The 22,627-nt window shown below is 41.3% G+C and overlaps 1 protein-coding gene across 1 annotated transcript; it reads right to left on the bottom strand.

The window, feature by feature from the left end:
• Positions 1-16,257: 16,257 nt before the first annotated feature.
• six3a (SIX homeobox 3a) lies at positions 16,258-20,169 on the bottom strand. Its single transcript, XM_047604070.1, has 2 exons — positions 19,120-20,169; positions 16,258-17,255 (listed from the first exon to the last, which is right to left on the bottom strand). Exons 1-2 carry the CDS (start codon positions 19,809-19,811, stop codon positions 17,063-17,065), a joined length of 885 nt encoding a protein of 294 aa, XP_047460026.1. The 5' UTR covers positions 19,812-20,169; the 3' UTR covers positions 16,258-17,062.
• Positions 20,170-22,627: the final 2,458 nt, after the last annotated feature.

The following is a 22,627-nucleotide window of genomic DNA, read 5'->3' as shown; positions in this document are numbered from 1 at the left end:
GCCTAACAAGGCGCACTGGATATAAACGCTGAATCGATTCTGCCAAGCTGGCTTATGGGAATAACGATCCTCTAAAAGCAGCACGGGGATCAGCATAAACACTTAGACAGGTGTGAACCGGCCGAGGTTTCTTCATCTGCGGGCTATTTAATCTCCTATCAGATCGGCACGATGTGAGGATGTTGCGGAGATTGAACATCAAGCGTTGGACAATGTTAGGCAAACAAACGAGCAGGGGAGAGGTTAATGCCATGTTGCCTCGGGACAGAAATCATGAAACAATCTGGAGGGAATGCGGAGTCCTGGCCTCGTAAAGACCACATCCACTCTCTTTTATAGAATAATAAGCAAACGGCTTGTTGTTGTCATCGTCAGCGTAAAATATATTTTATAGATACTCTGGTATCCCGAGTAAAAGACTTTTGATTGTTACTAATTTGCTGAGGCGATTTCAATAGATCAAATTATGCAGAATTAGAATTTAATATTACAGACTGGAACCACGTGTAGCCTATCATGGTACCTATTACTGTTTTATACATTTTGACTTTTTGTTTATTTTGACAACTGTTTTTCATATTTTTAATTATTTTTGTGAGTGCACAAAAAAAAAAAAGGAGAGCGAAGGATTGTCGTTTATAATTTTAGGACTAAATCGCGTAATTTAATTTAATTGTTTAAGTTGTTAGTTGGAACTCTTCTTCCTTCTTCGAAGCTGTTTTCTCATTTATATGGGGAAAAAGGAAATTTAGCAGGAAATGAATAATAATAATATTAGTATAATTCGGGGCGTTACTGTCGGATTTTAGGGACTTTTAATGGATTATTTGTTTTAAACGTTAATAAATTGTATGTATTTATGATTTCAGGGAGTTTAATTTGAACAGGAAGAAAAGAGGCGATGGCATGCTCAGGGGACTTACTGTCATCACCAGATTTAGTGAAATTCAGAAATCAAATGAGATTTCATACAGCAAAGCCCTGTTTATAAACGGGAAAAGAAGGGAGCGCCACATCGACTAAAGTACGAACTCTCTCTGACCAACTGCAGGGAGGATTGATTTACAGAAACGCAACCAATCATTATTATCACTAACCACTGAGACAAATCGAGTTCTTTTCTTCCTTTCTTCTTCTTTTTTTTTTAAAGAAAAGTAAACTCGATGCTTTTGCGACTCTGACATTATCCCAAATTATTTTAAATTTTAAATTATTTTTTTAAAAAATCGCATCTCTTTGTATAAACATGTCGCCATTTGCCTTATTTAATATTTAATGCAGAAAAATCACTCAAACTTCATATCCACTTAGACGTCTTGTTAAGTGATGTGACCACGCTTCATACGCATATCAGGTACAGTGATGGCGGTTCTAATGTGACACATTATTGGCCCCAGTGGACAAATTCTCTTTTCACTTAGACCCCCTTCAGGGAGGTCAGAGGTCGAACCTTTATAGCTGCAGCCTCGGAGATGGAGAATTGGAGGAGAGTCACTGGTTTGGCTCAAGGAAACTTCAGCAGAACGATCGGGCTTAAACTGTGGGTCAGGGACTGTTTGTCGAACCCTAGATCCTGTTTAAATACCAAATCAGTGATTTTACAGACAAGTGTGCAGCACGTGGCTGGAGCTTTGACTCCAGACATCTCAGTTAATTGTGAAAATATAAACCGGGAGCGACTGTGGGGATGATATTACACATAACAAGTACTCCAGAGTCAAATGACAACAATTTAAGGCATTGATGTCCACAAAAATTTGCGTTTGTGCTAAGTAGCCAGTGAGGCAGCTGGGATTTATATTATACAGTGTATCCACTAACTGGAAACTGAGTCAGATAATAGGGAGGAATATCATCTGTTTGCACCATCATTGTCATGAAATACTTATGTTTCACTTCAGATATGTGATTATTTAAACCTTTGTATATTGTATTTTAAACTTCTTCATATTTTTTTTTTCATTATCTTTTACTGTGCAGCTGCGTGTCATTTTGAATCAGTCTTCACTTCTTTAATTCCAGTCATATTTACCTATCCTGACCGCATACCAGGTTCAGTCAACAGAATGAGAGGGAAGGACACACATCAAACTGTCACGTGGAATGGGAATGATGTGTTTCATAATTGAATTCCTCTTTCATGATCTAAAAAACATGACTGCACAATGGAGGAGGTGCATCAGCACGAGGCACAGAAGCTGGACAGTCAGCTTCGTGCTCGCAAAGAATGCAAATAGTTCTCCAAAATAGGTAGAGGATTTTGTGCATATCACATGTATGGAATATAATTCTTATTCTATGTTTGTTTTCCATCATAGGTAATTAATTCATTCATGTTCTGTCACCACTTATCCTCCGGAGGGTCGCTGGCATACAAAAATCATATTCATGTTATATACTTTATTGTTTATTTATGATTTATAATATTTATATATATATTTATATATATATATATATATATATATATATATATATATATATATATTTCAATTAACTTCATTTTATTACAGTTTAAAATAAATTTCCAGTGTGGGATTGAAAAAGCCAGTTGAAGTGAGGGAGTTTTAGTCTAAAGCATAACATAGATTCAAGATTGACAGATGGATTGCATCACAGTCAGTCCTTGATTAAGTGGATTATTTTTAGGCAAAGATGATATAGAGTCCGAGGCCAAAAGATAAGAAGACCACCAAGACAGACCGACAGACAGAAGAATGAAATGAAAGTTCATCAGTAGTATAATGGTGAGTTGAAAGTCCTTATTCTTCGTGCCCTCTTAAAATCGACGCCCTGTTTAGAGGAAAGGAAAGAAAAAAAAAGCTGAATATGTGAACATGAAGTTTTACTTACACTAGCAAGTTTGGAAATTTTTACCACAATTTAAAAATTATTGGTAATTTCTCCTTCTATAAAGCAGCTCAAATGAAATGCATTGGTGGTCATCTTTAAAAATAACAATAATAATAATAATAATGGTCCATTCTTTTCAGCCCATTCACATGTGATATATAATGGATATATAATCTGGAAACACATAAGCTTATAGATGATTGGTTGTGATACTTCTCAGTACTACAAATCAAAATCGTCATCATTAGAAATTATTATTTTGAAGGCGCTATTTTAAGTTCACGGACGAAACCTGTGGCCATACACTGATTGATGAACACACTGATTTCAGCCTCTCCCCAGCCATTATGCATTTTCGGTATATCAGGTGTGTCCCATAAAAGAGGATAAAACCGTAAGGGGTCTGGGGAGCGGGGGGGAGGAGGGACGGAGGGGGTGCGTGGTGTACAGTTACGGTCAAAAAGAGAGAGAGAGAGAGAGAGAGAGAGATGGCCAGGGGAGTACGAGCATTAATGCACTCCCTGTGTGCTGGACGCGTACTGTTACAAAACACACACTCTCACACACACACATGCGGGCGCCCTCTGCTCGAGTGAAAGGTCACCTGGCAGAGTGAGGCCTGACTTCCATCCAGAGAGCTGAGACATATCAAGAAATAAAGCAAAACATTTAACCTCTATACCTTCAGAAACATGTTCACATGGAAACAGGGAAATTGAAACACCTTTACGTTATTATTATTATTATTATTATTATTATTATTATTATTATTATTATTATTATTATTAATGCAATGAATTAATGGCTCACACTATAATGCTGCTTTGTGCAGTTACGAGGGCATTTTCATATATTAATCTTCATTATGTGCCAGCAATTACAAAATTCTCCTTTAAGTCATATTTAATATATCAACAGCTTTGACAGTGTTGGTATTCATTATCTGATTATACACTAGCCTCAACTAATGGAGGATTAATGACCACAACTACATTAACAAATGTTTATAAAATGCTCAATATGGAGGACTTAGTAAAGTAGAAGTAAAGAGAAAACTGTAAAGATTACAACAAAGTTAAAGTGTTTGAGCATGTGTTGATATAAAAAGTAACAGAGAAAGGATTGTAGTACTAATATATATATGTTTGTGTGTGTGTGTGTGTGTGTGTGTGTGTGTGTGTGTAAGAGAGAGAGAGAGAGTGTGTGTGTGTGTGTGTGTGTACTCTCCAGAGGTTAGAGGAGGCTCACCTGGTCTTTTACCCCTACTGTAAATTCCTAGATGGGAGACAGACACGGGCTATTCTGATCGCATTAGGTTCACTCCGATGGCTTTTCCAGCTATTGTCACTTGACACCGTTCCATTAAATCTGTCCAGCTAAAAGATTAACTACACGGTTCTTTATGCTTTCACTGGGTGTTCACTCTGAGCGCCGAAGGGCAGGTTAAATCATGCACAAGATTTTCATAGTGCGCTGTATTTTACATCCAGCCCTTTGCTTGATGTTATATCAGCTAGCGGTGCATAGTGTCACTCGGATAAATTGTTGTGAAACTAGTCCATTCATCAGTTTGGTCCCTCTTTTCTTAGCAGCACTGTTAGCAGTTGTTCTCTGATATCAACGCGCTTTTTTTCTCCCTTCACTTTTTTAGCCTTTTTGTTTTGTTTACCACCGAAACACATTTGAATGCGACTCAAATGTTTTCAGAGGAAGCCTCCTCCGTGTGACGCTGTGACTACCTCGTTTGTGAGTACACATTTCCCACATTTTAAATAGAATCATTATTGTGATAAAAAATATAATCACTGAGACTGAGCTGAGTACCGTTAACAGGGCCTTTAATCTTTGTTTTGGTCACAGCAACCTGAAATATAAGAAAGATGTGATGCCAGTATGGCAGTGAATAGCTGAGTCATCAGTAGTGAATGCTATTATTAATGGATTCAAGCTTAAACACCCAAATTTAAGATAAAGGAAAGGATAACTAAACTAGGCACCAGCCACTTTCCCATCTTGAACAGATATGAGATCTGATAGCAAATGCTAAGATTATTTGACAATCTTCCCAGCCGCACTTACTTTTATATTCTAACAAAACATTTTTTTTGTTGTTTCTCCTAAGCTGTAATCGTTCTTTAACTCATTTGAGCTTGTTGTAGTGTTTTCTCGCCTTAAGAAATGCTCATCTAAGCTATTTATTGTCTAAAAGGGATTAAAGGTTATGTAGCTCCTTCATATCCTGCTCTGGGCTTGTTTGTTCCAAGTCAGGAGCACAAACTTCCTCCTAATTTTGATCAATCACTATTAGTGTTGACTATGCATACCAGGCCTGTCTCTCTGCTTGTGCACTGTGCAGGTTTGTTTGTTTCCAGCTAAACACACTAACGGGTTCAACCTGCCAGACCGTTGACTCACAGTGTACACACAGTGTATGCGCTTGCTTTCTTGTTGGCACTGTGCAGAAGAATAAGGCACCCTAAAGAAAAATTGGCTACTGTTCTGTTTTGTAAATTTCTGCTTTATTGCTCCAACAGCGGCGGCGTCCTTGTCAACTGCAACGTGTGTTCACCATCGAAAATGTACTTTTTTTGTTGTGTGTAAAAAAAAAAGCAAAGTCAGAAGCAAGCTCGTGGATTGTGGCCTCTAACACGCAAGTCTTGCACCTGAGGTGGGAAGGCTGTAACCGTAGAGGGGTCCAGGTGTATCCAGGAATATGTCTGCTTGATAATCATAAACTGTTCCAAATGACCCTGTGAAAACAGATGCCCAGGAAACCTCTCCAGTCCACTAACATACTGAATAAACGCACACTGTCCCACTGTATTCATTGCACTTAGTAGTGTGTAGATTTGTTTGAAGAGAAACAAAGCCACAGAAAAGGAGTGATGAAAGGTTACTGCTGAGTTTTCTTCATAACCCAGAGGAAGGCACTGGTGCAGCGTGATGGAGCAAAGGGACTGAACATTGCTTCCACCTAGTGGCCGGTAAGTGGAACGGCACACGCACAAAAACGCGGAAACGAACCTTAAAAACCAAGATAAACGCAAAAAATATCTATCCCTGTTTTGTTCTGATAGCTCAGCAAGTGAGTCTCTGTGCTGTCAAAAAGATCCGCAGTACCTAGAAAAAGAAGACACAAGGAAATGATGACACGAGGAAACAAGGAAGTGACAATAAAAAAAACAACAAAGCATTACTAAATAGATTAAAAAAACACACTAGCTTATCTCAACACATAATCAACTTAATGCATTCATTCACATTCATCCAGTCTTTATTTGTACAAGGTGGACCATTAATTATGACAGTTTGCTTTCTTTTGCATAACTGCTGCATGTACATAGTGAAATAACAACATGCCATACAGGAAACATAAGATGAACGTTATAACGTATAAAAACAACAATCAAAAGGCAACAGTGCAGTTTTGGGTGGCAGCCATTAATCTCACACAGGTATTACAAGAAGCCTTAAGGTGTATTAGTCAGTTTGAATGTTGGTATCTCAGTCTACATTAAGTTGTTTGTTACCATTTTTTCCACATATTAATAATGTCGACTTTTGCTTTTCACACCTGTTAGGTTGTGTTAAAGCAATATTTAAAGTATTTAAAGTTAGGCCCAACTGCAATCATTTATTTCATGTGTGCAGCGCCTTGTTGCACAAACAAGATATTATGTTGTAGTAATTGAAGAAAGTGTAAATAGATTCGGGCAGGTACATTGTTAGTGTTATAGCATTACAATTAAATTCACTTAAACGCTTTTTAAATCCACACCCTTCTCGGCCTGTTTGCGTTTGAGCCACAGCTTCCTCGTTTCCTCCGTCCTCTCTCTGTTTTCTATCCCTCCCCCTTTCCTCCTCCCCTTCCCCCCATATGTCTTATTCTTCCTGATAACTTACACTAGACTGGTTCACAAGCTGTGGACTCCTCTTGTTGTCATCTTTTTTTTTTTTTTTTTTTGTCACCCACAGCAGTGGCAGCTGCTTGAAGTCTCTTTTGCTTTGTTGCCGTTAACTTGCTGCTTGATTAGCTTCTCGGCTGCACTTGAAACGCTCCTGGGTTTCAGCCGAAGCAATTTTGTGGTGAGAATGCAGAAAACATGCCATGGGTATAATTTCACTACGCAATAAGAGGTAGGCATAGAGTGAAGGGGGTATGTGTCAGTGACCTTAAAGCTTCTGTATACACCATTTGTAATTTATTGTACACTTGACTTGACACACACACGTGTAACTACTGGAATGGATCTGGAAGCCATGAATGGCATTAGCAGCTTGAATGGACAGCAGGAAATGTTATCTGTGCTTCAGAGGGAACGTATGAAAGCATACTCAGATAGTTTCACATGTAATGCATTCTTAGTGGCAGCATGCAAATGCTGTCGCTCTTGTTTCCATTCCTCTGCTCATTGCCATGTCATTTATAACTTGAGCGATCTCATGATGACCCCTTGTGGTTAATGTTTTCTTTGCATGTCATTATTTAGAAGATCATATTTCACATATATTTTATATTCTATTTTTAAATTTTAAATTATATTAATGCTTCAGTGAAAATAATTAGTGGGCTTCTTCAGTTTGAAAGCAGTAAATATAATTTCCAGGATTTATAGGCACAGTGGTGATGAAGAGTGGGGGGCATTATGATAATTGCTACTGTTTTCATGGTGATAATGGTATTGAATGAACTCAGTTGCTTTAGTTGCTAGTTACAGGCAGTTTGTCCCATTCCCACAGGTGCATTTAAAGGCAAATATAGACAAACATTTAAAGGTGCTGTCGTGATGTAGTTTATCATATCATATATAAGTCATAATAAAGCATAATATGACCGAACAGCCACAGGTTAAGGGGTTAAATTGTCACACATTGAGTCTAATATTGTTATTGGTAAAATATGTAATTGATCCCAATTTACTACTTCAAATCTTCATAGTAAAATTTTGATGATTTGTTTTGTGGCAATTTAATTTTTCCAATTAATAACTGATAATATAACTAATAATATTAATTAAAAATAAATAATTTGCACTTACTACTCACCAACCTGAATAAGAGGCTAATTGACTTGTCTAGGGTGTACCCCGCCTGGGATAGGCTGCAGCGACCCCCCTCCACCATGGTGAGGACAAGCAGTAGCAGTATTGACGTCTGTTGCTGAATGCTGCAAAGACTATGGAAACATTTACAGGCTGGAAAAAAACTGAAACAGAACGGACGATATCCTCAGCCAGACGGTCCTTCCATATCCATTCCATGTGCTGGTGTAGTTTAAGCTTGAGCCCTGGATCACTAGATGGCAGTGTAACATAATGAGACACGGCTACATAGCCTCCACTTACATGGAGATGGTCTACGGCGACAGGAGAAGTGTGTGCAGGAATATGTCCCCGTGTGTGTATTCATACACATACGTACAGCTGTACTCGGCATGCATGTGACATTTAAATGAACGTGAGGAAATGTTATCTTAATCCCAGAACAAACACTATCTGGGGTCTCACTCATGTCTCCTCCCTGGGGCTTTATGGGCTACCAGTACGCTGCAGAGGATTACATCAGGCAAATCAAAAGAGTGCACATTTGCACATTGCCCACTGACATTGTCACACCAAGAACAGACACCACTGAGTTAAGCCAATTGACCATTTACACAGCTCTCAGCCGCTCCCTTTGCCCTCTCTCGGCTCCTTCTAACAGCTCACATTCAATATGATTGTGTGTGAGGAGATACTGAAGAAAAATATGATTAAAAAAAATACGTTTTACGCTCAACATTCAATTATTTATGTAGTTTAAAATATTACTTTAAATGTTCTGTCTTTGTTCAGATACTTTATATGTGCATAATCCTTCTGGAAAACCTAAGCGTGATACATATTCCTTTCTTTTAGTTGGCTAGTGTTCCTGTGTACTTTGTTTATTTGCATGTGGTATGAATGCCTCCACTGGATAGCTTTGCAACATTCTTGAGCTGAACCGAAACATCCGAACCCCAGTGACACTGTGAACTTGTGAGGCTGCTCTAACCTGCAACTGGTCCTCCGTCATCCACCTCCACATACATACATTTAGTTCTCCGAGCTCCACGCACTCCACTGTGTTTTAGTTCCCCTCACTGACTCTTATGGGAGCTATGCAGCTGCTGCTGCTGCTGCTGCTTGCTGAACTGGACAAGACCGGTGTATGCGTCAATAATGCATGTGTTTCGGAGGCCACCTCGGGACAGAGGCCGTTTTTAAATAGGGCACTATAAAGATGCTCCACGACTGACTCATGTACAGGAACTTATTAAAAATAGAAATAGTGGTCAGACAAAACTGCCAGGTTCATCTGAGAGCCCCCAGAGCCCTGAGCCAGTTATTAAATAGCAAAGTACATGTTATATGCACCTCTTAAGTAGATGCTCTCGTACGGAGGGGATTGTGAAGAGTGAATTTGAAACAGGAATTTCATTAAAGTTTCTTTCTTTTTTCCAGATGGTTTATTTTCATCCAAGAGTAGCCGTGACACGTAAAACCTTTCAGTTGGATAAAAGGGGCTGAATATGTGGAGGGAGTTTGAAAATGGAAAATTTATATTGAGGAACTTCTCATGTAGAGTTCAGGTATAATAGTTCAGTACAGAGTGCTTGTTTGTTTGCCTGTACTTATGTATTATATTATATTTTGTATTCATCCTGCAATTAATATTATATGCACTTTTCCATGCGCATGCTTTTACATTTAAATTTGTACAGATCTAAAGTGCATTTTTTACCTCCAGGCTCTATTAGCTAATATGTCTACGAATGTTAGATGTGTCTCCATCGTACTGGTTGAATTGTAAATTGACTCTGCGTACTGACCCCAGACAAAAGTTGCTTATATACTCACGTGAACATGAAATCAGGCTGAAACCGCCTTAGGACATATGAGTGAGTACAAAATGGGCAAATAAAAAAGTTATTACTTATTGCATGTAAGACGTCGTCATGCCCTTCTCCTCCTGCAATGATTTAATGGTGGATTGAAGCCTAGTTGCCGTAAGCATTTTACTGTCCATTTACAGTGAAACCTTCTCTGTTGCATGCTCTCTGTCCTCTTCCTCCCCTTGCCCCTGCTTTCCACAATAAGGGAGTTAAACTCTAAAAGGCCGCGCTCCAGAGGACACCATTATCCTCCCCTCCTCACCACCGCCGCCGCCGCCGCCAGTTCCACTCATCTCTCAAACGCACCAGTCAGTCACTTGGCTCCTGGACAGCCTCCGTAAAACTCTGGGTATCAGTTTTGAAAAATTAAGCAGGGATCAGGGGTTCCATTACACTCTCTGGCGCCTGAATCCTTGATCTAGCACTAAATGGAGAAGCTGGTTCAGTGTTCCAACATCAATTTGACTTTCATGCAATAAAACTTTAATGGAAGCTCCCTGTACTGTATATGAGGAGGCAGCATGACCTCGCGGCCTGCCGTTGTCCCTGTAGTGCAGGCACGTCTATGTACATCCGCACTTACTGTACATTGACATTAACAAGAGCACAAGGAAGATTTAACAGAGATGCAGGAAGTAAGAACTGATAACAGCTTAATGGACAGCACTGGTGGGACAGTTTGTCTTTCTGGTGTCAATTGAAGGCAAATGGTGCTGTTACTACTGGGGTTAAACCTTTGGCGGCTCCATTAGAACGAACCGATTTTTTTTTTTAAAAAAGTTGGAGAGCGAGGTTTGAAAAAACGTAGAATCTTTCTATGTATATCGTACAGCACCCATAAAAAATATATGTTTTGACTTCCTCTCTGTTGATACTTGCATGGAAGGAGCAGCCTCGAAAGGAAGTGCATTATTTGGTCATTTTTATACCACATGACTCCTCTAGATGGCAGTCAAGGAACACGTTTGGCTCCTGCCGGGCTCGCCGCTGTCGTCTTCGCTGTATGGACTCTCTTTCTCCGGTCGGTTGGGATCCAGGCTAAACTGTCCTATAGCTCTGTAAACGGAGGTTAAATTGATGAAGGCACACAGGCCTCAGTCAGCCCCGACCTCTTGTCAGTGCTGCACTAAAGGTTGCTGTGCAAGCTGCACTAAAAGTCAGACTTTACGTCACATATTAAAGCAATATTAAAGCAGTCACTGTGATTGTGATAAAATGTGATAACATGTAAAGAGCGTCAGTTACAACTGGAATAACGTGATCAAACATTATGTATTATGTAACATCTGATTTTTTTCTTTGGTATGTTTTATTCATAAATACCCAATAATGATTTGTAACTTCAACATCAATATTCTACGAATTCATTTTTAGATGATTAAACCATTTTGAAAATAAGAAAAAGGCAGATGCCAAATTCTGAGACAGGCTATCCATCAGAAAGAAGGCTGAGTGCAACATTTCCTTTGTGTTTCAATGTACAGAGGGCAAAGGCCCTCGTGTGGCTTAAGGTCGGTTTATGTCGCAGGACCACAGCCTCGTCGTAAAATGGGGCGTATTCGTGAAGTGTCTGGCCACAGCGGGAACGGGTGTCCGTGTCCAGGTTCATTCAGTGCTTTCAGAACCAGAGCAAGGCAGGAGCTCCAGCTGATAGACAATACCCTTCAGCATCAGACCGGGGAACAATCACCAATTCATGGAAGGAAAGGGGGGAGTGAGGAGTGTTGTGTCACCAAAATGTACCAAGTCCGAGACGGAATCAGTTTTTATTTATAAAACGGGGGAGCTCAGAGCTGTTGTGACTGGGGCGTATTTTTTTTTTTTTTTTTTTGCGTTTCTAAGAGTACACAATTAGGCTACCACCAAGATTATATAGTGACTTTGAGCTAAAGTTCTGGCCATTTGTAACCAAACATGACTGCAGTGTGTTGGCGCATAATGTGGCGGACCTAATTATTCAGCGTGCTAAACAATCTCACCCTCCTCTTTTATTTGTGACACATGGTGTGTGTAATGTCTGCATGTTCGCGGTGCGTTCTCAATCCGTGCCTCGGTGCTGTGCGGTGCCGTGCCATGCTAAGGAGGCCTGAGAACGGCGGCAGAAAACACAGGTGCTGGGGTTCTATTTAAGCTGCTCAGCCCTCTGTCCACTCGGTGTGCACAAGGCGAGAGATCACAGCCTGCACCCAGCACCCCCCGCCACACACACACACACACGCTCCATATGTGCTGTGCGTGCAAGGCTATACGCGTGCACGCTGTGCGCGCGAGAGAGGGGGGTGGTCATGTTCGCTTGAGTAAGCGAGATTTGGGTTGCTTTCATGTTATGCTTGTTTTAAAAAGATGAGGCTTGTGCAATGGCCGTCCACACTAATAAGCATTACACTGAGTATTTCTTGACACTCCCACCACACACACACACACACACACACACACACACACCAACCTGCCCACGGAAGAGACTATGATCCCATCTGCCTCTGTACCTTCATGAAAGCATATTCACTGCTGATCCAGTGTCTTGTGTGACCCCCAAATTATAATTTCATTTAAGAACATTTTCAAACGCACGGATGTTCTTGGTGCATATGATAAATGGTGTGCGGGTCTGTGTGTGTATTGTGATAGGGTCTGGGGGACAATCGGTTGACGGCAGGTGCACGGCACCTGGCATTGGTAGCGCAACTCAGGCGCCGGGTTAAAGGACACATGTAATCGAAATTAGACAAAAATTCAGATTATTGCTGAGCTCAGTTCTCTGGGCCCTAACTATAAAACATGTTAATGTGACCCCTGAACCAGACTCAATTGTAAGGGTAGATGTGGTAGAACTTGCTGTATTCCACTCATGGGGGTGTATCATCTTCCCCTGAAACGTGTTCCGGGATAGTTACGATAAAGGTGATGTGAGGTAAAATATGATGTGTCATTTGTCCGGACTTTTGGCCTTAATTGCTGCTAATATTCCACACAATAGCCCCAAACTAGGCTGCCATTCATCTAAAATACAGGATGGCCAGTAAAAAAAAAAAAATATGTAACTGTTAAATAACTTTAAATTAGTCATCAGTCAGTGTGAATGCCCCTGAGCCTTACCTATTGAAGAAAGGAGTGCAGAGAGTTTAGGCCCGGTTCATTCCTGCACTGACAGCGCGCTGGTGAAGCTGTAGGGCAACGGGTGCTGCATGAATACACACCAATAGAAAAGTTGTGTTCAGTTAACCGGTGAAATCCGAGGAAAAACAGGGCAGGGCAAGTTTTTCTCACCGCCAAACTGCGGCCTAATAACCCCCCTCCTTCCTCTTGTTCGCTATAGTCAGATCGGCAGCGCCTGCATTAACTTCCTCATACAAGATTTTGCAGTCAGGAATGAAGCGGAGTGTAAACTTTGACCTCGGAGCGGATCGTCGCGACGCAACCAAACACAAATCAATGATATTATGTTTTCAGAGAGAATCTGCTTGTGCTTTTCTCTCCTCCCAGACACTTTAAACCACGTCAAATCTGTAAACCATAAAAGTAGTAATCATCGTTATGTTGTTGACTTTCCTCTTGATGTTCATGATTGCAAATCTTGTTTGACGGGCGCACTTTTTTTTCTTTTTTCTTTTTTTTTTTGCACAGATAAACGCAAAACAACTTGAGGGTGCGAATAGAGGAAAACATGGGAGTCTCCATTGTTGCCTCACATTCTCGTTTACTCTCATGTAAGTATCACACACAGAGATTACTCCTCGCTAAGTTCCTTTGTCTTGTGATCCATATTTGAGTTGACAGATCACGAACAAGAGCTCCCCCACTGTTAATGAACCCAGCCAGCAACAGCTAGACTCACACTTCCAGGACTTTTTTTTACCACCGCTCCTCTGGCCTACATATGTTTTCGGGGAGAACAATCATATACCTGTTTACATGCGTCTCAGTTACTTTGTTAAACATGCTCTTATGGAAAAATCACTATGAAATTTAATTAGTATAGACTCTTGCTGTTTCTCTGGTACCACATAGCGCCCGGTTCGTGTTATATTTCTGCAACATGTAATTTGCTGGGGCATTTAATGAAATCCATTATGACTGTAAGTGCAAGCGCTACGGACCGTGAAGGGGTGTTAAAGGCAACTGCAAAGTTTGTGTCTTGAGTTGACTTTTTTTTTCTTTTTTCTTTTTTTTTTTTTTTTTTACACGCAATCTCAAACAAAAGTATTGCTTTTATTTTTTTTCTAAGTTCATGCGCATATTTAAACTGTGTTTTCCAGGGCCGTGGGTTTAATGAACGTAATGTTTGCGCAAATGAAGCCCATTCATGCCTTGTTTTGTATTCATGAGTCCCTATCTGTGGTTCCATCTCTCGGATACAGCTCTAATCCCCGTGTCCTCCTTTACCGATAAAAAATGCTCTTGAGTTTACGATTAATTTAATCTCAATCATAGCCGGGACTTGTCGCAGCCAATAAACTTGTAGAGTGCGTAAATGGAGAGGTGGGGGCGTGTGATAAGGGTCTGGTGGTGCGGCGGTGCCATGGCCCCTCGGTGCTCTTGATAGGGCCTATCGGTCTCTGGCAGGCTGATTTAAGACCCGGAATGGGTGTAAAATATGATACAGATTTACTTGATCTGCGATCGACTGGCAATGAGTGCGGCGGGAGATGGTTTGTTTCAGACAAGCGGGGAGCTGAGCTTTGCGTTTGACTGCATTATGGCCTCGGATATTTCAGGATCACAGGCCCATTGAGTCGTATGGCAGAAGCTTGTGACACGGTTGTCTTTGTGTTTTGATTGGTATCCGCCTCCTGCAAATGTATGAATGCAGATTGCTTATGCGTACATCTCAACCAGTGGACTGATAACATTTACGCAGGGTTAAACAGAATTCAGTGCCACAAGTTTGTTATTTATCAACTTTCGCCAAAGCGAGTCTCGGATTTAGCAGAGTTTCAAAACTACTACAGAACAAGTGCTTTTCAAATGAGATAAGTTTTTAACACCCGTGCCCAGCTTCTTTTGTAAACAACACAAATTAATCACATTAACAAGTAAAACTAGTTTAAATGGGAACGGTTTTGTAAGGGAATTAGTTTTTGGTCTCTAATCTAAATGTTAAATGCCTTCCTTCCGCCTATTTTCGCGCATTTACGCGCACACACACATCCCCCATGGTAATTTGTATTGAAGGTTTAAGACTTTGCACGAAACTGCCAAACATCCAGGAAAATATCCAAACATCTCTGACACCACAATTGGCCCTAAAGAACCCGTGCTGCACTTGCTGGAAACAGTTTGTAAAGTCTGTCTTATTAAAAACCGGTTCAGGTTAAAGAACATGGGGGATACACTGCTGGTGTCCCCTGCGCGGCTCTTTATACCAGTCTTCAATTTGTAAAAGTGCTGCGGTCTCGCTGAGCCAAGCAGCAGCCTCTGTCCTACTTTCTGTTGCTAGAGACATGACACCACTAACAGACCCGACGCGTATCGCAGGCTTGCCTGCAGTGTATTTACATGGGGAGATCCTCAGTGACGGCTTCTAGGAAACACATCTTAGCGAAAGTGTTTCTACTAAAACTGTAGTTCGCGCAACAGTGTCCTGTGGCAAATCTGCCCTAGTCTGCTGCATAATTGGTTGGGGATTTGGATGGAAAGGGACTGCAGGAGAGAAAGCCTTTTTTTTGGAGGGGGAAATGGTTCTCGTCCGAGGAAGAAAAGCTCTTTTCAGGGGCCACAATGGGAGATTGGGACAGGGGAGGAGTCCCATCGTGATTAGCCCATTTAATGGCGCGTTTACTTAATTTCTGTATTCACTAGCAACGGTAAACAAAAGGGGAAATAGCACTCACATTTTAAAGTGCTGCATGACGTTGACGTTTGCCAGAATGTGTATACAGTCATATAGTGCGATTTTACCTACATCACATAGGTTTGAAGCAGAGGCGTAGTAAGAAAATAAGAAAGCATGTTTTGTTCCGGAAGGTGGACTAACAATAAAACACAAAGCAATTTAACAGCAGCTGGATAAAATAAGCCTTGAGTTGCCCGGTAGTCTGGAAATAAAACCGAAATCATTTTAAGTTAGGTCAACCCCTTGACTGCATAACCTGCTCCGGGGAAACGCATAAGCCATGATGAGCACTAATGCTTCCACAATCCAATAATAACCCAATATGAACATGTGTTTAGCCACTTATCACTGTCCTTATCCGTAATCGGATGGAAAGACAGACATCATGCAAAGAGTTATAGCAAATTGAATAGCGCGTTTCATTTAGAGGCGCATGGCACATAATAACCACGCAAGAGAAAAACATTGATAGTGCAATGTAAATAAGCGTTCTGAGCGACCCTGGGGCGGCAGAAAAGAGAAGAGAGGAGGGGGGGACCCGCTAGACTTGACTAAATGTTGTAATCAGCTGTTTAGATTTTTATATAATTGTGTCTCTGCCAATAAGCAACCCACCAAAAATCAGTCAAAAACAACAAAAACGCCTGCAGCAGTTCAGTTGTAAGTTTTGACAAATATTTTATGTAGGAACACCAAGTCAAGAAAAGTGAGGAAGGGATAGAAAAGAGGATGACACGGGGGGAGAGCAATAATTATGTACAAGCATATTTCTACACGTATAATACAGACCGGGAGAATGATCGCATTATTTGAGATATACATAATTCAATATAAAATTTTGAAAATAAAAATAAAAATCTGATACAGTCATAAACGGTTCCGTTCGACAATTTTTTTTTTTTTGACCATGTACCCCACACAGGCAGTGACAGAAGTGTATTAAAAAAGGTGCTTACGACTTAAAATGATTGTCTGATGAACACAAAGTAAAAACAGGATTGCATCTTGTCTGCATGGCGGCTGCTTCACCGTCATCATCATCATCATCATCATCACTTGGACTAAAACCGGAGATGGGGGCGAAAAGTGCGACGAAGACGCCAAGACGATCTGTTTTTATTCCCTCTGATCGATGTTCCTGATGGAAAACCTTGCACTCAGGTTATTTTCCCTGATTACAAAATGAAGAATAAAAAAAAAAAAAAAAAACATCATGCAAGTAGTCTAGTAGTGGTGGTGGTGTGGGGGTATGAAGAGGAGGGGGAGGCGTGGGTCCTTTGAAAGCGCTTTTAATAAAAAAAAAAGACGTGCTTTTATCTCTTTTTTATTTTAATATTTATATCAATCGGTCCTTTTTTCATCCGCGATATTTCATAAGTCTTTTTTTTCTTCCTCTCAGGTCCATTTTCCCTGTAAATATTTCTCTTTTTGTTTGTTTTGTGTGTGTTTTTTTTTTTTCCTCCGTATCATACATCGCACTCCGAGTCACTGGATGTGACGGACAGGATGGACGTCCCAGTATCAACTCTCTCTGTCATACTGGAAACGCTGGTGGTGGGACTAGCCGCGGTCGAAGGCGACTCTGCCGAGCTGTGAGGGGTGAGACCGGCCTCTGAGAGGGACCTCATACCGCTCGGTCCTATTGCTTGGTGCTGGAGCCTGGAGAAGAAAAGAGGCGAGGAGGGGAGGGGGAGAAAAAGAAAAAAAAAATTGAGAGAAATGGCAATTAGACCTGAGAATGTCCCCCTTCCCCTCCTCCTCTTGCAAAATAGGGGTTCAAACTCGCCTTTCTTTCCCCCTGCCGGCCCCAGCCATGCATGCATGCTTTTATCAAATAGCCAGTTTTCGGGGAACAAAACACAGCACTATTTAGACTACCAAATGTTGGAAGAAACGTAATGAGTTTTTTTTTATTTAGTTTTTGTTGCAAAAGTAGACTGATGGACGCGCAAGTCAGCAATCTGGGAATGGTCTGTTATGTGAGCACAGAAGGGACGTGACTTGGTGCCATTGAAAAAGTAGTTAAATGACATTTTACATCTGTGATTATTTAATATTTTTTATTCTTATTTTAGTCACTGCAATTGTCCAGACTTTATTACTATTTGCATTTTTTTTTTTTTTTTTTTTTTAGTTCTGCACAGATTCATTTATCCAAAGTCCCGAGACTGCTCGCTCTGAACCAGATTATTATTGTTTTTTAAAAATACAAAAACAGCCCTCAGATGTAAATATCGTGAGGGTTTGCCACAGATGTGTTTCAGGGTGAAGTGCATGAATGAGTGACGTCGAGATCCAGGCTACTCCAATCATCCTAAATGTTTATCTCCAATCCACTCATGATAATAACTCCATCACGGCGGGATAATGTCAGTCTGGAAATATATCTATTCATTTAGCAAAAAGATTAGAATAGTGTTCATATGGCTTAGTAGTCTCCTTGGTATTTTCTAATCAATTATAGCATTTCAATGGAATGATACCACACTTAATGTTATGAATACAGCCTATGTCTCCAAATGCCATTTTAATACGCATGCCCATTTTGGTCAAGTAATATCAATAATATCTTTGTTATCCCTTGAGATAATCGTTCTTTTCAACACTGCTAAGTTACATTTCATGTTAAAACCATAAATGCACCATAGCACCCGACAGATGTAGATACCATACACTGTGTCAATAAATTATTGCATAGCTTTGGGAACAAACACAAAAATATTCAAAATGATTTGCAAAACATGACAATTCAAAATATATTTATTGGCACAGGTGAAACTATTTAACTCGTGAAGAAATGTAGCGTATTGTGTTGGAATATTTAATTTCTATATTTTACTGACTAAAAAATAAATAAATCGTGAGATTGTTTATCTTAATGTCACACATAGCATTTTTATAATATAAATAAGTGAAGCCCAATAGCTAATGCTGATATAAAATTAAAATTCTTACTGCATGTATTACTTTCACTCTTAGGGAAAAGATAAACAAGGATTTCAGTGAAAAGACAACAGTGCGCAATTATCGCCTCTACAAGTTTAAGAGCAGGTCCAGTTTGTGACTGTACTATATTATTATTCAGAATTATTTTAATACAACTTTTGAGGGTTTTTTGTTGTTGTTTTTTACTTTTGTGGTGGTGCTTTTTTTAATCTGATAATTACTCATTCTGTTAAAAATACACCCAAATGATTAATACGCCAAAATGTCTTTGAAGTTCTTCTAAATAATAAAAATAAACGTATTTTCTACATTTAAAATCGCTGGGTAAATTAACAAGAGCACAGCTTCTGATGTTTATCCGCGTTTCACTTCATAACAAACATGTCGCCGCAGAGTACTCCCTCCACTTGACAGACAGATTTATCTTTTTCCTAGATAATCTCTATCCGCTTGTGCACGTTCATGGAAATTGTATCTTTTCTTTCAAGTATGTCCATTTTAGACCAGCTTTAGTACATATTTTAGTTTTGACAGTAGCTTTGCTTGAAAAAAAAAAACAAAACAAAAAAACACCAACCTGTTTTTGGCCGCCGCAGCTCTGTCTCGTTGCCTCCGGTTTTTAAACCAGTTTCCGACCTGTGTAGGAGTGAGTCCTGTGGCTTGAGCCAGTTCCCTTTTCTTGCTGGGATTTGGATATGGGTCCTGAAGATACCACTCCCTCAGCAGGCTCCGTGTCCGCTCTTTGAAACAGTGCGTCTTCTGCTCGCCGTCCCAGATGGTCCGAGGCAGCGGAAACTTCTTCCGCACCCGGTACTTATCGACAGGTCCGAGGGGACGACCGCGGAGCTTCTCGGCCTCCTGGTAGTGAGCTTCCAGCCACATAGCTTGCAGTTTGCCGTGCGAGTCCTTGGTGAACTTGTGGTTCTCCAGGATGTGGTAGAGGTCTCTGAAATTCCCCGTGTGGAACGCCACCACGGCCCGGGCGCGCAGGATGGACTCGTGCTTGTTGATCGCTTCACAAGCTCCCGGAGCCACGGGCAAGGACCAGAGGAAGCGGCCCAGCCGTTCGATGTCCCCGGTCTCCTCCAGCGTCTCGCAGACGCTTGCCACCTGCTCCGGGGAGAAGTTGAGGGTCGGTAGCTGAAACATGGACAAGTCTTCTGGAGACCTGGTGGTGGGAGCGCTGTTCGCCAGGAGCAGAGGGCGATCAGCGAAGTTTGGCAGGAAGAAATGGGAGGGATAAAGCTCTAAAGGGGATCTGAAAACCATGGAAATGACCTGAGAGAGAAAGAAAATTATCGAGAAAAAGGAAAAACCGAAAAATACGGCCAGTAAAAAAGATTGAATGATTCAATGGCTATCGCCTAATGACACCAGCCTCATAATATCTCCCCCCTAAATCCGCCGTTGAGTGTAGCATTGAAACATTTTGTTTCCCTTTTCTATTGGTCTTCTTGGTGTCGTTGTAGCGTTGTCATGGCAGCCCTGCCAATCACTGTCAAGCGTGCCAATCATTAGCCAGTACGTAGCGCGAGGCTTTCACCACTTGTGCAGCACGCACAGGGGGTTATCAGAGTCTCGGATCTCCACAGCAACCCTCCCACCGCACCGCGCGCATCAGGCACAAGCCAATGCTCGCCTATCTGCTGAATGGAATGAGCAATTAGAGGGTGGAATATTATTGCGATCTTAACGAGGCTCGTTAAAGCTAAAGAAGATATGTAGACTGGAGATGCTTAGCAGAGACGGGGAGGGAGGGAGGGAGGCAGAGGGAGCTTTAAATGGGTGACAAATGGACAACCAATGACTGCAACTCGGGAATACACGTTTTGAAAAGAAGCGAGTCAATTTGTACATTATTTCCGTATACCTTTTCCCCCCGTAGTAGCCACTTTTTTTAATCTTTTTATCTGTTCACTCCTTTTGTGCAAGGGAAATGAAGGTGTTAGTCTTTTACATTTTTTTTCTTTCATACTATCGCTTTACTGTTTCTTGTTTCCTAAAATATCAAACTATGACGATGTAATCTCCTGGCTTTGCCCCCGTCGATTATTTAACAGACCGCATGTTGGCATTTTTTTTTTTTTTTTTTTGACATCCTCTGAGAGTGGCTTCACTCGGACTCGCTAGTGTGTGCATGGGTGCTGGTCCGGTTGCATGCTGCAGTGTGATGCCGCTCCCCTCCCGCCGTCCTCGGCCCTGCGTCTGGGACGCACGGGTGCTGTTCTGACCCTCTGCGTCCTCTCTGCCCAACAATATTCACCGTTCCAAATGAGTATCGATGCATCGCGTTATGTTGATTAAACAAAGATCATGTCATTGCAGTTCGAAAATTTGTCAGTGGCATCGCCCTTTTAATAGTTTATCGCCGTTTTTAATAGACCAGCCCTCTAATTAAATCCATTAGTACTGGAATTACAATCAAATGGCAGCATAAAAGCTTCTTGGGGACATAAAAGCACTTTTCATGTATTTGATCTAGTGGTAAGGGCATGATCAGTGTCCACATCCAGTCACAGGACTCGGCTTATAGCGGTAGCCACGGCGGTGTGATTTTCATGTTTATGGCTAAAACGGCTTCATATTTAGACAGGGCTTATAGGGTGTTAAAATAGTGTGAGTTCACTCTAACACGAACAGTGCTCACATTGTGAAAGAGCCATGTACAAGGCGTAGCATCTAGACTCCGCTTAATCCGGCCTCAATAAAGCTGACATAATGATCCTAAGCCGCCTTTCTACAAAATCATTCAGGAATTCAAAACTTTTCCTTCCCTCTCTCCGATTTGCACATTCTCCGGGGCTGGCCGGACAGACCACCGACTTCAAGCTCGGAGGGACAGTGAGTAGATCAGCTTCAGATGCATGCGTAGTCAATACTGCCTGTTTGTATTCACCATTTAACCTTCTCTGACATACTAAACAACCATGGGTCCGAGCGTGTAATTAGCCTGAGCGTATTTGACACTTTTACGCATAAGCGTTCTGGGCAAAGGGCACTTTAATTCGTGCGTGCAGGTGTGTGCACGCTCGTTGTGCAAGTGTCTGTGTCTGGAGGTTTATGTGTTGCAGACTGAGGGTTGTGATGATGTTGTCGCAGGGCCAGACGTTTGGTTGGTGCGCTATTTTTGTGCCATGGGGGTAGGGTAGTGTATGGGATCAAACCTGTCCACGGCGCTGCAATACGAACCTGAGGAGGACTAATTCCAAGTGGCACTTGAATTGGTCCTGTTGGAAAGCTCCATGGACTGGAAGTAAAGTCTGGTATTTTCATGCTGGTGTTAAAACTAACCTCCTAGCCTATACACCTTTCTCTCTGTGTTTCTCTGTCCCACACGCCCACATGCATACACGCACGACCCCAACATTAAGTTGAGAGTGCAGGCTTAGCAGCACTTCTCCGAATATGTAAAGCCTCCTACCTGACTGGGTTCCTGGTGCATCAATTTAGGTGATCACCATTCAAGCCAAGGCTGCAGGTATTATCCAGCATTATGTTTTGGAGGAGCCTTGTTTGGGAGTAGCCCTCGCAGGCAAATCGGAAATCACTCCCAGAAGAGACTAGAGGTGAAATGCAAAACCTGAATGGGGATTGAGGGAGGAAAGCCAGTGGTAATTCACATTCTTTTACATGGCTTTTGTTTACGTTAAGCATGTAATTAACACCCCCCAAACAAGTTTATTCACCTGCCGTAATTGTGTGTTTATCCGAGAGCTTGCTGAATGTTCCTAGCAGCGGGGGATGAGAGCTCTGAATGCACATCGAGCATTTAGCGCCTTCTCCGTTTACTTACAGCCTAAACCTCCAGACACGACAACACAAACAGCATCTTCAAGCTAAAAAAAAAAAAAAAAAAAAAAAAAAGTATCTTGGTCAAGCAAAGTCGTCTGCTTTGCAGCCGCATCTCTCTTCCTGTGTGACCTTATTCCTGCTGAGTGTGAAAGACATTGTCAAACTTTTTATTAGAAGTTTTTGTTTAAATACATGTTTTGTTTTGTTTTTAATGTAAGAAGCAGAATACTCTTCCCTGACTCCAGTGGCTGACCTGCCACACATAGTATCTATAAACATTAGTTACCGCGCTG

The sequence above is a fragment of the Mugil cephalus genome, chromosome 13 (assembly GCF_022458985.1).
Source record: "Mugil cephalus isolate CIBA_MC_2020 chromosome 13, CIBA_Mcephalus_1.1, whole genome shotgun sequence".
In the NCBI taxonomy this organism is placed as follows: domain Eukaryota; kingdom Metazoa; phylum Chordata; class Actinopteri; order Mugiliformes; family Mugilidae; genus Mugil; species Mugil cephalus.
The sequence above is the reverse complement of the archived record's forward strand: the minus strand, read 5'-3'. Positions and strand labels throughout refer to the sequence as shown.